The sequence below is a fragment of the Equus asinus genome, chromosome 1, assembly GCF_041296235.1.
Source record: "Equus asinus isolate D_3611 breed Donkey chromosome 1, EquAss-T2T_v2, whole genome shotgun sequence".
Lineage (NCBI taxonomy): Eukaryota > Metazoa > Chordata > Mammalia > Perissodactyla > Equidae > Equus > Equus asinus.
In genome coordinates, this window is record NC_091790.1 from 171,064,113 (window position 1) to 171,080,588 (window position 16,476).

At 34.4% G+C, this 16,476-nt stretch overlaps 1 protein-coding gene and 1 long non-coding RNA gene across 3 annotated transcripts in view; both read right to left on the bottom strand.

Moving 5' to 3' along the window:
* PPP1R3A (protein phosphatase 1 regulatory subunit 3A) overlaps positions 1-13,569 on the bottom strand; it is a 39,084-nt gene extending 25,515 nt beyond the window's left edge. Inside the window, exon 1 of the mRNA XM_014838199.3 lies at positions 12,668-13,569. Within this exon, the coding sequence (XP_014693685.2) occupies positions 12,668-13,455 (788 nt within the window). The 5' untranslated portion in view covers positions 13,456-13,569. The remainder of the gene's footprint in view (positions 1-12,667) is intronic.
* LOC139045529 (uncharacterized) lies at positions 685-12,660 on the bottom strand. 2 transcript variants are annotated; one of them, XR_011504037.1, is made up of 2 exons: positions 11,720-12,660; positions 685-2,130 (listed from the first exon to the last, which is right to left on the bottom strand). It is a non-coding gene; the product is annotated as an uncharacterized lncRNA (long non-coding RNA). The 2 variants fall into 2 exon arrangements; XR_011504038.1 differs by lacking the exon at positions 11,720-12,660 and adding an exon at positions 5,242-11,713.
* Positions 13,570-16,476: the final 2,907 nt, after the last annotated feature.

Consider the following 16,476-nt stretch of genomic DNA (forward strand, 5'->3'; position numbering starts at 1 on the left):
TACTACTTTGTCCATGAGCATAGAGACTAAAGTTACTGGCAAGACTGTACAATTATTTTTCAGCTCTGGTTTCCAAGCTTGACTCCCACAAATCTTTCCATTCCAGGCAGTCTGATTGACTAATAAAACCTCCAATTTGTCTTTTTCACTGCCATTTCCACAAATATTTTTTACTCTATGTAAATGCTCTTCTGCCCCTTCTCTATTTCAAAGTCAAGTTCAATTCCTCTGTAATGCTGCTCCTAATCAGAGCATCCTGCAGTACCATCATTTCTCTAATGCCTGTTGCTCTGTATCTCCTGTGATCTCCTCTGAGTATGTGGCATTCCATTTGGCACACGCTATGTTGATAACTAACTTCTACTGTATATAAATATTATCCCCTAACCAAATGAATGCTTGAAGATAGAAGCTACGTAGGAGAATTCCACCTAAAATAAGAACTCCACAATTTCTTTATGAATAAAGAGGTACTACGGTTCAGAGCCATAGGGAATTAGAGACCTTATATCACAAACCTTATATCACAAAAATCTTCTATATTTCCTGGACTTGATCAAATAAGCCCTTTTTGCCTAAATTTCTCCTTTGTGAAATGGGACTGGCCTTGCTTATAAAGGTGATATAATGGGAGATAATTTTCTATAACTTAAGAAATAATAATAGATTTAAAACATACATTCTTTAAGTTTATACAAGCTAATTTATTAAAGTAGTAAAATATCAGAATTAGAGTTGTCGATAGGCTATAGTCCATCCATGAGATGAGAGTCCCACCTGGTTTTATAGCCAAGTTCTAACAAATGTTGCAGATCCTCAGACACAAAATTAGAAGAATGAAAGGAAATTGGTCCAAAATTACCATAAGTGGTCAAGAAATTTTCCAGGAATTGGAGAAATACACACACACGCACACACACACACACAATTGACCCTTATAATCACACCAACACAATTTTGAAAAAGGTTTCCAAAAAATTAATTTCCTTAGAGGTTACAATCATCATAGACAAGTATATTCTATCACACTAAAAAATATCCCTCCAGATTACTCAGTCCATGGCTAAGCCCTCCCCAGAAAATGTTCAATTGTCTCCTAAGTAACATTTTCAGTGGGAAACTAGGCACATCGGTATATTGAAAGTTAAAGGGAAAACAACAAATGTAAATGATAAAACTTTAATTTTAAGCTAATTTCATTGAAATACTTCTGAGAAAGTGAAAAATAACTATTTACAAATGCCATGCATGAACTACCTCAATAATATATTTGTATTTTGCGTGGAGACTTTAGGTTTTGTACAATAGTGTCCTTTAGGATATTAGGAAAATTATACTAAAACTCCTAATGAAAACTATGAGACATTAGTTGAGGGTGATGATGTAAGAGTTAATTGATATATCATTATAGATAGGGTATACTATTATTTTTGCCGTATAAAAATATAATTATTTATGCTAATTTCCTAAAAATATATATTTGTTTCATCTTATGTCATAAAAAGAAAATAATGTTATTTTTAAAGTTTTAAAAGCACTATAATATGCCTGATGATAACAGTACTATTTCCATTTGAGTTTGTTAATATTTTCACAAAACATTTTACATATATTTTATATTCTGCAAAATCGGCAATTAGCTACAAACTAGAAAATTACCACTGCTTAAATTTTTCAAAGGGAAAAGCTTTTGCCTATAAGGATCAACGCAACTCGACTCGTCTGTTATACAGTTTTAAAACATTTGTATGCAGGAGTATAAGAAGTCTTCATATTCTTCCTGTAACTTTTCTTTAAATCTGAAATATTTTTAAAAATAGTACTCAACAGAGCATAGCTGATTCATCACACTACCTTTTTGTAGGTTTTAAGCTTAAACATTTAGATGCATTGCATTATTCCTCTTTAATTGTCTTTATTTTTGTGGTTTCATGTAGGGGAAGACCAAGACTCCACAATCTCAAGACAGATGACAGTGGTATATAATAGTGTTCAGGTTTAGGTACACAGGAGGAATCTACACAGGTAAAGGTACACAGCAGACAGGACAACAGCCACGCTCAGAATCCACAGGTATCGGAATCAGTGAGCGCCACAGGAGCAGCAGCAGCACTAACAGGAGTACTGGCCCTGGCAAGAAGAAAGAATGAATGACTCATTTCTGATCAGTGGACATACAATATCTGCCTTTCTTCTTTTGGCTTTCAGCCTGTTGAATTTTTCTGACTCTAGTACCACTGGTCTGGATCGTGGTACGAAGGCAGTCAAAGGCTACTTAATGACTATTTCTTTTATTTGAGATGCTAAGATTATTTGACATTACTGAAAATTAACATTGTGTTGACTCAATGGATTAGCTCTTTAGAAAACATAGGAAAGAAGAAAAGACAATAATGAGAATATCTTTAGTAGACTATATTAATTTATTTCTCAATTTGATCTTTCATTGATACCTTGGTAACTGAAAGTAATCATCTGAATTTAGACTGTCCATAAATGTTATAAGGGTTAATGTGTTCAATTCCATATTTAATTTTGAGTCAATTTAGATAACAAATATATCTCTTATCACAGAGATAAACTTCTCCTTTATCGGCTGTTTTTATAATATGTAAATACAGCTTTGAATATTCTATTCTATTCTTAATTTTGAAAATAATTTTTATTTTTCTTCAAATGAGCAATCATTACCTCTATGGCCATAGACTATAATCAGGGTGTAGAATTAATAGGAGTTGGCAAAAGAGAAATCAGTCATTATGTGGAAGTTTCTTATTTGCACGATAGGAATGATGACTATGACTTTAAACAAAATAGAGACTAAAGGCAGAGAAATTACCATGGGAGGGAAAAGATAACTTTGGTTTGGGACATAAGGGAATTAATTTGCCACCTGGATATCCAGATGGAGATGACCAGAAGGCATCTGATTTTTAAAGATTGTGAAAACAATAAAAGCATTCTTCATTAAAACTATAATAAGCATAATTCATTCTTTAATTATTCAGAAGGTACTTTTAGATTTTACCAAGCCTAAGGGTTATCAATGAGAAAACCATTTGCCTTTAATAAGTATTTTTTTCAGAGCTTTTTATATGCAAAGCCCTGTGTTAGTTGCCATGGAGAATACGCTTATATGAATACACTGTTCCTGACCTCAAGGAACTTGCAGTCCAGTTGTGAAGGTGGCACACAGAGTTTTTTTTAACTGCAGGAAAAGGTCACCATTGTAAACATCCCGCCCAAGCAGATATAGAGGGCCATATGGCAAATTACTCTTCCTTCCAACCATAAAAATATCTCATAAACAGTAAGTCTTTTGCTAAATGTTAATTTCCTTGCCTATAAATAAATTGCATCAGATGCAAACACAGCAAACAGCATCTCTTTCATTTGAGGAAAGTTGTTTTATTTTGTACCCTAGGAATAGCTACTCCAGGGGAAAATGCTGCCAGAAATACTGGTAATTTAAAGGAAGCATAACAAACAATGAAAGGGCAAAAGCAAGTCCCGTAATATGGATAAGTCAACAATAGTTCCTGTGGGACTACATGAGTTTTACGAGATTTGTAAACAAATGTCTTGAATGCTCATATAACTAGCATTGTCTAAAACTTAACTTATTTGGCAAAGTTAGCTTGGAATGAGATATTACTAATATAGAAAATATGAAATACTAGAAAACATATGAACTACCTGAAGAGTATCTTTACTATATATATTACACACACACGAAAGAAACAAGGTTTAAGTGAAAAGCTCACATATACATATGTGTGTGTGTATTTTTTCCACAAAAAAAGCAATGCATCAAGGATAATTTGAATGTAGATGGACAGTATTACTTATACTGCTCCCTATGTTCAATTTACTAAATAAATTATCAACTAGATTGACCGTACCTGTCCTCTGCACATATTCATTGACTATAGCAAATAACTTTTAATTAAAATTGTACACACACACAGAGGATAAAATACAAAATAAATGTAACATATATTCAAATGAATTCTTGTAGGCATTGTATCAACCTTTCTACAAAAGGATACAGTTACAATCAATTTAAATTTCAGCTGGTCTATATTACGTTTGATTTTGACAAATCTATTCAAAATTCCTTTTCAATATATTATGCAATTACATTCTTGAGTTACATTTTATTAAAAAATTAGATATCTAGAAAACAGTGTAACTATTATTCTTAATTATTCATTATTTGTGTAAGAGGGTTTCAAAAATTCTAATACAGCTACCTTTTTATGTAGGATTGAGAAATAAACTGAGTGATCTTCTGAAATGCCTTAAACTTTGTAATTTTGTAAAATAAAGTTTCCTTCCTTGCTCTGACTCCCATGAGAAGTACAGTAATAATAATAATACCTCCAGTGTTCAAAGCTAAAGACAGCAGGATTGGGAGAGCTCCTTAGCTAGTCTGCTATTAGCCTATTGGGCTGCCCCTGATACATCAGTCCTGGCAACACATGGTTCTCACAACTGCGCTACCACTCACTCCTTAAGAAAATCCAGTTGGTGATGAGTTTCTTCTCTGACTTTTGCATTAAAATACTACAGACTAGTTTATTAGTTTACTAGTTTGGACCTCAGGGGAAAAATCTAAAGTTACAGAGGTTATTTGACATGGAAAACAGAAATCAGTCACAGAAACAATATAATTCTGCTTAATTATAAGAATAGAGACTCCCACATTGAATTCAACTGAGAATCAGAACAAACTAATGACAAGATTAAAGACAGAACAATGTGAATGGCCACGTAAAGACAGAATTTCCTGATGGAATATATTACCTAAGGACACAAAATCCCAAGAGATGATCAAGAAGAGAATATACAATCATATGGCTTGGGCAGTTTTCAGACTAATTCTATCAGAAAGCAAAGGATAGAGTTAAAAGGTCTCTTCCACAATACAACTCAATGAAAACTGTTCGGAAATCAAAGCTATATTAACCTTGGAAACAAATATTATAGTTTTATTTACACTAAACATGATAGTCTCATACATCTACCTAAGATTATATGTGAAGATTTTTTTTTTCTGCCTCACCTGGCTGTGAAAAATCTGTGCAATTTTTCTATTGGCAAATACTCAAAAGATTTAAGTTGTAACAATATATTATAAAATTATTTATATAAACATTAGTCCTCCAAAGGAGATATTAACAAAATGTGAGAATTTTGCCTGGTTTCATTCCATATACGGCTTATGAAGCTGAAATTTACCTGAGCAATTCAGTGGGAACTGTAATTGTGTGAAGACATCCACAGTAATTTTTAAGAATGAAGATCACCCTGGGATTTCTCTTATAGATTTAGAGTCAAAAGGTTAGGGTTGTATCATGGCTTAATTCTGTAAAACAAGCCAGAATACCATCAGTGTTAAATGGATGATAAAATCTGTTTCACTTAATTAGAAAAAGTAGGTATTATTTGGCATGCTTTATAAATATAAATTTAGGGATACTTTGATCTTTTTTACTACTGCAAATTTTAAAAGAGGAAAATAAAATTCAAATCCACATATATGCATAGGACAATAATTATCTTATGATGTTAGAATTCTATTTCTAGTTGTGACTTGAACAGCACTGATGTACAACATAGACAAACAATTTCCAGAGTAACACAAGGGGGAGGAAATAGTAAAATTTCCTAAGTCAGGTTGTTTAATGTACAATTGGTCTCTGTCACTAAACAATGCTGTATGACAGTCCAATTTAACAATTTATTTCTATTTGTCATATCTTTAAACAGCAGGATGGTAAGAGTAAGGCTTCAAAACCAGTTATTATTTATATAATAGATAATAACTCTACCATGCCAATTACCCGAAGAAAGTTATTAGGGGAGCAGAATAAAAATCTTAAAAGGTTTGAGAGATATGTCCTGAGGAGCTTTTTCTTTTTTGTATAGTGGTAGAGTCCAGAGAATGCTTTAAAACAAAGGAATGACCAAAATGCAGTGGTGTACAATATATTTTCTTAGAGGAAAAGAATTATATAAAATTCAATTTCATGTTCTATTCACAGGTATACAGGGATGATAAGGTGAAATTGTGTGCAGCCAACTTATTTAGTCCAAAAGAACCATCTTAAGAACTACCTTCAGAAAAAATAGGCCGCAGTTCATTAAAAAAAAAAACCAAAACATAGCGTCCAACTTATGAACAGGTGATATTCCAAAATTGCTTGTAACCCAGAAGTTGCTGGAATTTGGAAACTGTTTTTTCCCATAGAAGCAATGCCATGAATATTAGTTTCCCTGGTTAATGCCCAAAAGGTTATTGAACCCGTCACATAATTAATTTTGAAACTATTTGTATTAGGCTGGGTCCTGGTAGCAGGAATGATAATGAGGGAAAAAAGCATTCCTCCGTTAATCTTTGGCATAGCACTAGCCATATACAAGATTTTAAAATGTGGAATTTATCACCAATGCCATGTGGAGTATCTAGAAAGTGTCAACAACTGGGATAGATGGTTCTATATGTTAGCTCACATGTTTCTCATAGCAACTCTGCCAAGGGGAAAGTATTATCCCTATTTCACACTTGAATAAAATGGATACAGATTATAATTGAAGTTCGCACAGTTAGTGATTAGTTAGGAGGAAAGCACAAATCTGCCCTACTTTAGAGCTGATGCTATTTCCATTGAGCCTTGTTGTTTCTGGAATCCACCTCCCCACTCCCCCCTAAATACACACAAACACACTCCAGACCTCGAGTCCTCATGCTTCTAAGGAGCCCTTAACACAACTCTGTACTCAAATCTGCCTTGTACACCATAGTGCTCTCAGCCCTAAAAGTATCCATTTCCGTTGTCTCAGCACAAAGTCAAAACTCCATTGTACAACTGATCTTAGTCAAGTGTAAGATAGAGATAACCCATGCCATCCTAAGGTGTCTGCATTTAAGGAGAAGAAGTTACACATATATATACTTTGTATTTTATACATATGTATATTATATACCTGCTATATATAAAAATGTATCTATATGTATTATATGTACGTGCATACATATATAAATAAATTTCAGGCACAGTTTCAAAGTGAAGTGTCAGGGTACAGAGGATCTTTGAAGTTCGACAGGGTGCTGGGCAATGAAGCCCATCTCAGAAATCTGCCCCTGAGGTCACTTCCCTTACATTATTCCTGTTAGGGTCTCGAGGTAAAAACTTCAAAGAGGGACAAGAGTCACAGTCAGCAGAGTTTAAAAAAGATGAAAAACTAAGTGTCTCGATTCACAATACTTTTATTGCCCAAAGCTTTATCGGCTCAGAGTTCTTGGGCCCGGCTCCCTTTCTATAGCTTCAGGTGTGGAAGTTAGGCTCCTAAAGCTCCCAGAAGATCCACATGAGGCATGGCATCCACAGTGATTCCCTTAACGTAGACCTTGAGAGAAACCCTGACTGATGAGACCCTCCTGTTCCTCTTCTCTCAGAAAAGATTCAAAACTACTCTAGGGCAAGTCTAGGCTTAGAGGAGCACGGATTTTCACAAAACCAGGAAGCCAAGAAGCCCTGGTAGATTTCCAGGGAAACTCTAAGCTAGTTGGCTCCTTGCTGCCAACCAGCTGGCAGCTTCCAAACAGTCTCCTTGACAAGTCCTGTGCAGCTGTGTTTTATGTTTCCACACGGCCTTGCCAGAGGTCCCTCCCTTAAACAGACCCAGCTTCCACAATTAGTACAGACTCAAAACAAGTTAGTTATAGAATGCATTAAGTCTTAAAGGCCTCATGGGGCTATTTACACCTCTTGGACTATTTCCAGGATCCCAGATTATACTGTAAATGTAAATGAAGAAAGTTTCACAATCCAATGGCTCTGACGGGAACACGCAACATGACCATATCTTATGCCCCATTTTCCAATGCTTTTCTTGGCCCCATTTTAACAATTTTACCACCCTGAAAGATAAACTCTCTGTAATCTTAAAATCATGCTTTAGAAAGTATTTCTCTCTTTCCCATTTTTGCATATGGCTGGTTCTATTCCTTGTACAAAAACTGAAGACTGATCAGTTTTCTCCTTTGGCATTAAGAATCTTTCAGGAATTTATTTGCATTCACCTGGCCAAGTTATAAATACCATCCAACACCTATATCATGCCATTTCTTTGCTTAAAATAATAAATTGGTTTCACTTAATAAAATGAAAAATGAGATGAAGTCAGTCTGGGTACCCAACAGTTGAGAACATACATTTTAGCAGCTGGGGGTGAGGGGAGATGCTGAGAGGCTCACTCTCCTGGCCAGCACACAAGATCAGTTATAGATGACATGTTGGAGAAAAGCTGAAATGTAATACAAATAATTCTCCTTTCATTTTTTATCCATGGCTTCCATTTTGTACTCAAGGAATCTGAGCTTGGTTTTGGTGTTTCCTTTCTCCCCCTCTCTGCTCTCAGCCCCTGTGAGGCATTTTCCCTTGTGGCCTCTCCTCATTTTCCAAGAGTCATGTTTCCAGCCATGTTTCTCCATTGGATACTGGTCCTAACAACACAGTCCCTGACACACAGGCCCTTGGTAAACACTTGAATGAGTTTTGGAACCTGAACAAGAACACCTAAGATGTCTGGAGAGGTAATGCAAGTCCAAGAATCAGGAAATTAGTCAGCTGAGCAAGATTTGATAATGATGATGGCAATTGTAGTTGGCTTTTGATGACTACTTTATATGTGCCAATACTTTACCAGAACTTTTAAAAATATAATCTCATTTTACTTTAATTTAATCATCACAACATTAGGCATAATTACTCCTATTTTATAGATGAATAAACTGAGGCTTTGAGAAGTAAAGTAGTATATCCACAGCCACATAGCTATTAAGTCTATATTTTATACTGGGATTAATACACATGACTGTTCAATGACAAAATTAATGCCTTTTTTACTCCTTCTGATCGGGTCCTCCATTTTTTAATCTATGAAATGTGGAAATTTGAACAGTTACTAAGAGCTCTTCCAGCTTTAAGATGTTCCAGATAGGAGGTGACACACATCTCAAGATAATTTACAACTCAATTAGTTTTGCTTATTGATTAAAATACTATAAGAGACAAAGAAAACGCTCTCCAAAGCTGAAAATTTGGGAACTGTAAGAGGAAAGAGGAGGGGGACTTTTGTGCAGGTTGAACCTTTCTGGGGTTTTTCAGATCCACCTAAAGGTAAAGTTAGTCTTGTCTTTTTATATCAGGTACCATTTATTGATAACTTATTATGTGTCAGACACTGTGCCAAAAGTTTATATGTATTATCTATGGAATTCTCAAATAACCCTTAGGAGATAGTACTATTGTTATTCGCAATTAACAGAGGAGGAAACCAAGTTTAACTTGCCCAAGGTCACACAGCTAATATGTGGTGGAGCTTGGACTCAAACTCAGATATGTTTAACTCTGAAGCCCGTAATTTTAACTTTGAGGTTATACTGCTTCTGTAGCCAACTTTAGCTTATTTAACTATGTCCATTTAATGTAATTTATATCAATGCATATATTTCTTTTGGTCAGTTATTTTGAAATAAAGCCTGTGGAACATAGATCAGAAATCTGCTTAGTAAGCTAGTACATGCACCAGTACCACATATGTGGTGACACTTATCAAGTATCTCATGATGCATGCCTCTCAGTGCAATTAAATACCTTTGGGTCACTCTCAGTCACATGCTTATGAGTTATAAACTCTGCTTTCCTCTCCCTCTAGATATTTCTTTCTATCCAAAGTAGGTAGATTAACAAGCATCAAAAAAGAAATGGACAACCACATCAATGTGGAGATTTGCAAACTCTGACCTGAAAAAAATCTCCATAGAGAAAATATTGTGCCCAGGGTGACTGACATCACAGAAATCCTACCTCACTAAATGTGTTCCCACAGATCTCTCTGTATTTATTAGAGGGGATTATCGACACTTTCAGAAGATACACTCTCCAGGACTCTGATGGTAAATTAACTTTGGTATTAAGAAGAATTCAAGTTAGATGATATTGTCTACATTAGGACAGACTTCTTTTCATTTTAACTCTGACATATTACACACTCTTATTAATCCACATGCATGTTTGGAGCAAAAATTCACAAACATTTCTGTTCTGTATTTATCTTCTGAAAGAGATGACTTCCAAATTAGGCTACATAGGAAGGGTGGAAATGCTCAGAAAAGACCCATTTAGATTCTATAACTCTTTGGAGGAAGGAGGATATTTTAGAAGGTATAAGTTTTTTGATCAAATAAGTATTAATTCATTTTTATTTTAGCCAAGTACACGTTTGGTAAAATAACACTAATAAGGTGTGCTATTTTTCCCTACCCAAATTCTTCACAATGAAATCCAACTGCAATATTCATTTAGAAATTTGATAATGCTCTCTTGTGTGAGTTTTAGGAATATTTGAAACCCCATTGCATATAAATTCTATCATGGAAAAGCTGTATAAATATTCTATTATGGCACATGCTGTTCTAAGGATCTGTCAGGATTTCCTTTATACACTCCATTTTGAGTGCTATATAAATCAGATGTAAAAATTCATGTTGGACTGAAACTAAGCATAAAAGGCCTCCTCCAGAGGTGACCGGTTTTTTCAAAATGTGGTTTGAATTATGTTGGTCATTTTTAAGTTATAGAAGTACAGAAAATGTATTTGTGGTTTTGAAGGAGAGAGATTTTTTTCCATTTTTATAACTCATTAGGAAACTTTACAGCCCTTTAGACCATTTTGTGGTTTAGTTCTTCTCAGGTTTTTCCCCAAAGCAATATTAAAACTTGAATGGTGTCCGCTATGAGTCCAATGATGACTGTTCTGAATACAAATGTGTGTTTGGATATATGTGGTTATATATATCTTAGACTAGGACGAGTTCGAATAATATCATGACTGGGGTAGAAGATTGGGCCTATCAGTTGCCCATTTTTGTTCTTGGTGTCAAGTTTGGTCTATCTAAGGAATGCCCTATCTATACCATAGTTCAGCATGTATTGCTTGTCATTTTAACACTGCATCTTTAACTCACAAAAAATTCTCTGAGTTAAACACTGCTTCTTTTATTAACTCAGACAGTAAGTTTGTGCCTTTTCTAAATTTTGCTTTTCTCTAACATAGAGAGCAATTTGCTGCATGTTTATTAGATATTCACTGATGATGATCTTATTTGTAAAGTATTTAATATGTACATGTTTATGTATATAAATTAGATGGTTAAGTAGAATTGAACTTATTTTCTGTATAGCTAATATGTTGCTAAGTAATTTCGTAAATATCTAAATTATTTTAGCACATGTAGAGATTATGATATTATCTCTCTTAATAGCATGAGTTAAAATCTGAGAAAGTTTTATTTAGACTAAGAAAGTTGGCGTAATTCACAAAGTTGAGCAAGTCAATCTTTCACATGACTTTAAAGGATGATGAAAACAGAAATATTTCATACAATTGAATTGCTTCCACTTATATAATATTTTGTTAATGCATTAGAATAACACATTTAGTAGTTATTTATTGCCATACAATAGGTCAAGGTATTAAAGCATAAGGAGTTTAAAAATTTCCCAATGTCACTCTTTATATTTTCATTTATTTCAACTTAGAATCTGGATGTGTTGAATCCTAATACACTATTTCTAGTACAGTAACTAGAATCTTTGAGTCTAGCTGCAGTTAGAATGGACCTCCCAGAAGATAACAAAACATTTACCTGTGGCTCGTGGAGCAACATGGACTTTCCCATTGGGACACTCTGAGAAGCAGGAGGCATCTCTCTCCTCCTGGATGTTTTATCTACTAAGCTAGTGTCATGGAAATTAGCCATCTCTGCAATAGAGAGAGCTGAATACCAGTTTTCTTTGTTTTTCATATTAACCAGAGAGCAAGGTTACTAATGAGGGTTCACATCCCAAATCTCTAATCTATAAAGCTGAATATCCTTATTTTTATTTGGGTCATTTTTTTTTATTCTGCTCCATTTACTTTTACTAAATTATCCTACTTTGTGTTCCATAATGTTACATTTGGTTATAATTATAAAGTTTTATGTGTAATTCATACATCACTTATATACATACGTCTTTCTTTCTCTTACTTTATAATTAGAGTCACAGCTCTTATGATTTAGCTTAACATGTATCACTCCAAACATCCCTGTATGACTCACTCAATCAGTCATTAAGAAGTTTGTTGCAGCTTTTGGGGGAAGTGTATAAATTTCTGAACACTGGGTACATATTGAAACACAGTTTGATGGTAATCAGAAATGTTTTGAAATACAGTATACACATTTAAAAAACACTGAAAATAAATATACTTTAAATGACAAAATAAATAGTTTTACACGTGAACAATATAGATTCCGTGGTTTGAACTTAAGCAATTGATAACTCATTAGGCAAGCAATATACACATTGCACTCCCCCCTCCATCTACTAAATTATACCCATATTTTTCCTCACATTTGGAGGGCTGATCACACACTGCTATTACCTGAATAGCATTGACCTTGTTAAAGCCTAGCTCCATTGTTTAATATATAACAAGCAATATATTTTTCAACAGAATGGCTATTATTTCTTACAACATGTGAAATAAAGAATGACATAAAAAAAACCTTAAGGTTATGAAGAGTAAAGAATGTAAGATATATGCTCACCTTGATTTTACCTTTAAGCAGCCTTTTATTTGTTTATTAGAAACTTCTTCCCGTTGTTTTACAGGCTCTGGCTCTTGTTCTTTCTTTTGACAAACCAATATATAATTTGTGCCATTATTATTTGACCAAAATGTACCAACAGAAGTTTCATAACGTATACAAAACTCAACTTTACTGCCATCTTTTTGATAAGGAGGAACCAATGAAATCTTAAAGGAGAACTGGTCAGTTTCACCGTCACATGAATTCGGGATATATTCTGCTAAAATGTCATAATATGTCTGCCAGTCATCCAAGGACATTCTCACATATACCAACTTCTCAAAAGAAATATTCAAAACTCGAATAACGCCCTTCACACTTGTAGACCCAGGGGGATACTCAGTTGACTCCAGTATCGCTTTCTGTACTTGAAGCTGTTGCATGAGATCTTCTTTTGAAGAAGGCAATTCAAATTGTGGAGATAAAACATATTCTTCTGTGTGGAAAATGTCCTTCCTTAAGTCAAAATTGGTTGAAACACTCGGTAAATCCCAGCAATCGAATTCTTTGACAGACACAAGATTGAATCCAAAGGTGTCAGCAAATGAAACTCTTCTCGCACCTGGAGGTGGAGAGTCTAGGTACATATCTTCAGAAGATTCAGAACCTCGTCTACTAGGTTGAGGGGAGAAACCAGGTTTGAAGGTAGCTTTAACTTCTTCATCTTCAGAAAGAGAATCAGATAAATTAGGAACTTCTAAAAAGTTATCTTTGCTAATCTGACTAGGTTCTTCAGAAGGCTCCATTGGGCTCTCTGATATCAAATAAGGGAGAACTGTACAACTAGTAGAGGCTGATATTTGAGATACTGAAGCTTAAAATAAGTATAATGTTACAGTTGACATTGCAAAAACGAGTCAGCTCTATAAATAGGTTCGATGGCGTGTAAACTATGCTAGCCTGCTTCCAAAGGCCTTTAATATGATAGCATCCGTGTTACTCTCCCCAGTATGTTTCAGATTTAACTCTCAGCTTTTAAAGTTGCATATGTTTATGAACTGAGTTCCAGAGACATTTTAAATCTTTGGGGTTTTTTTGCCATGTTAGAAAATATGAAGCTTTAAAATAAAAATATTTTAACCAGTTGATATTAAAAATAAAAACTTGGAACATTTATTTTAAAAGAAAATAAAAGTAGTATCATAATACTAAATATGTAGTTTGAGCTAAATCAATCCATTGGAGCAGGCAAGGGCAGACAGGAGAGGATAAGAACATTTATAGAGCTAGAAAGATCCAGTGTCTCATGATAATGATAGCTACCACTTATCGGGGACTTATTAGGTAAAATGTCAACTATAATAGGGTTATATTGTGCTGGGAGTTCTGAGGCAGGAACACGACTTAGATGGAGAAGGTATCATTTGAAATAAACCGTGAAGGGTAGATAAGACATAGACATGCAGGGTTGGAATGAGGTGGATTTTCCAGGTGGAAGAAATAGCCTGAGCTAAAGCCTAGAACAAATGATTAGGCAAATCTGTAATTTTAAATATTAGCAAGTTTCTTTTAATTAAGCCCTGGGAAAACACACGCAAGTAATGTGTTATTGACTTGAAAATATAAGTGGGCAAAGGTAAGCCTAGGCCTGGAATAGGATATTTGTGCAGAATAAAATGTCCATCTTTGGCAAATTGCCATTTTATGCCACAAAGCAGAAGTTAAGACTATGACATCTTGGGGTTCAATGTGAATTTTAAAATGTGAGCAGCCTGTTTAGACTCTCATGTATTTTTTGTGTTAGTGTTAACCCACTTTGAGGATGGCAATTAGATTAAAATCTATAAAAATTTCAAACTTTCCTGTGCTTTAACTCAGAAATGCTCCAGCTAGAAATTTTCCCTATTGGTGTGGGATAAGTATGTAATGATAAATGTAGACATATGTTCGTAACAGAACTTCTTATTTTAAAAATTCTAAAAACTATCTAAATATCCACCAACAGGAAACTGTATAAATAATGTTACAGCCATATAATATAATGTTTTGCAGTCATTAAGAAGGACAAAGTAGTACTTTATGGGTCGATATGGAAAGATAACCAAGATAAGTTGCTAAGTGAAAAAAACCAAGTATGCACAGTTATGTGCACAGAAAATTCCCTGAAAGACACAAAAGAAACTGTTAGCAGTGATTATCTCTAACCACAGAGGTTGAGGGCTGTAGGGGGAAAAGGGGCTCATTCATCTCACTTTATAGTCTTCTGTACTGTTCGAAATAATCATGAGCAAGGTTTTCTTTTAATATATCTTCAACTCAAATTAAATTAAATTAAGTGAGAGGCGATTAATATTGTTAGACAACCCAATCGCACAATTTCTTTAAAATGACAGGTTCATAAATATGTTATATTGGATAACTTGAATTGCATAAGATAGTGAATTGAAAAATTATTGAACAAAATTAGAAATGAGTAGTGTCTGGGATAAGGAGATGAAATTATTTAGGCTTTAACTCATCCACATAGCTAGAATATGTGGTGACCACATGGATTGTTCAAGAATGGGAAATGGCTGTGGGAATGGCTATTCCTTGCAAACTTGATGATCATGAGCCATAAGTAGTCATATTCTAAGGTACCTAAAATATGTCATTAGGTATTCAAGGAAATTAGTAGCAAAGTACTTCATAGAATTAGTAAATAATCCATATAGTCATGTAATTCATAGAATAATGAACATTTACAGATATAATAATGTACTAAATTAACTGGCAAGGGGTTACAAGTAAAGGCATGGAGATAAAGACCCCTGGGTCTGTATTCTGCCTCTGTTAGTTGGGTGGTTTTCAGAATGTTGCTCAAATTTTCTAAGCCTCAGTTTCCTTAATCGTTAAAATGCAATGTTAAGAATTAAATGAGATGCTTGTTAAATTTCTAGCACAAAACCTATAGCAATAGTAGCAATCATTATTTTTATTTCTATATATGTTTATGAAAGGCTGATTTCTAAGAGACATCAATAGGCAGATAGATAGATAGATAGCTGGACAGCTTAGATACATACATAGATGGATAGATGGATGGATGATGGATGGATAGACAGATGGAAAGACAGGTAGATATGATAGACAGACATACTATACAGAATCCACATATATAATATTAAGTAATGATTTTTGTTTTTTTCAAAGACTACAATATGTGACAGCTTTACAAGACATAAAATAGCTCTATGTTAGAAAATGGTGCTGTTATTTGAGCTAAACTTTTTCCATAATTTGTCTTTTTACAACAGAGCCCTACTCCTTTGATTTGCAGTAACCACTGCCTATCTTTTGGAGTTTATAACCTTTGCATAATTGTAGACAGTTGACATATTCCCCCTTAGTCACCACTTAGTTAAAGAAGAGTAATTTCATCTTTTTAATCTCTTCTCACATGTCAATCCTCTGGCGCTTATTATCACTTTGTTACACTTCTATGAACTCTCCCCGGCTTGCCTATATTACTCTGTTAATAAGCTGCCCAAGGATGAATGCAATACCACAGATCAAGTGTCTCTGGAGCATGTAAAGAAGCCCTATCAGTTTTAGCCTTGTGACTTTGTGTTTGTATGCAGTTAAGATTCACATTGCTTTGCTTCTTCTCCACATCATAGATGAGATCAACATCCCATGTTCTCAGATCCACTACTGCCTCAATTTTCATGTGACTTTTAACACACTCTTCCTCTGCTGCTTAGGTATACTGTTTTTAGCAGAGTTAGAGCTTTTTTACAAACTGCAGTTCAAGTTTTCAAACTACATTCCACATTTTTGTATTAATC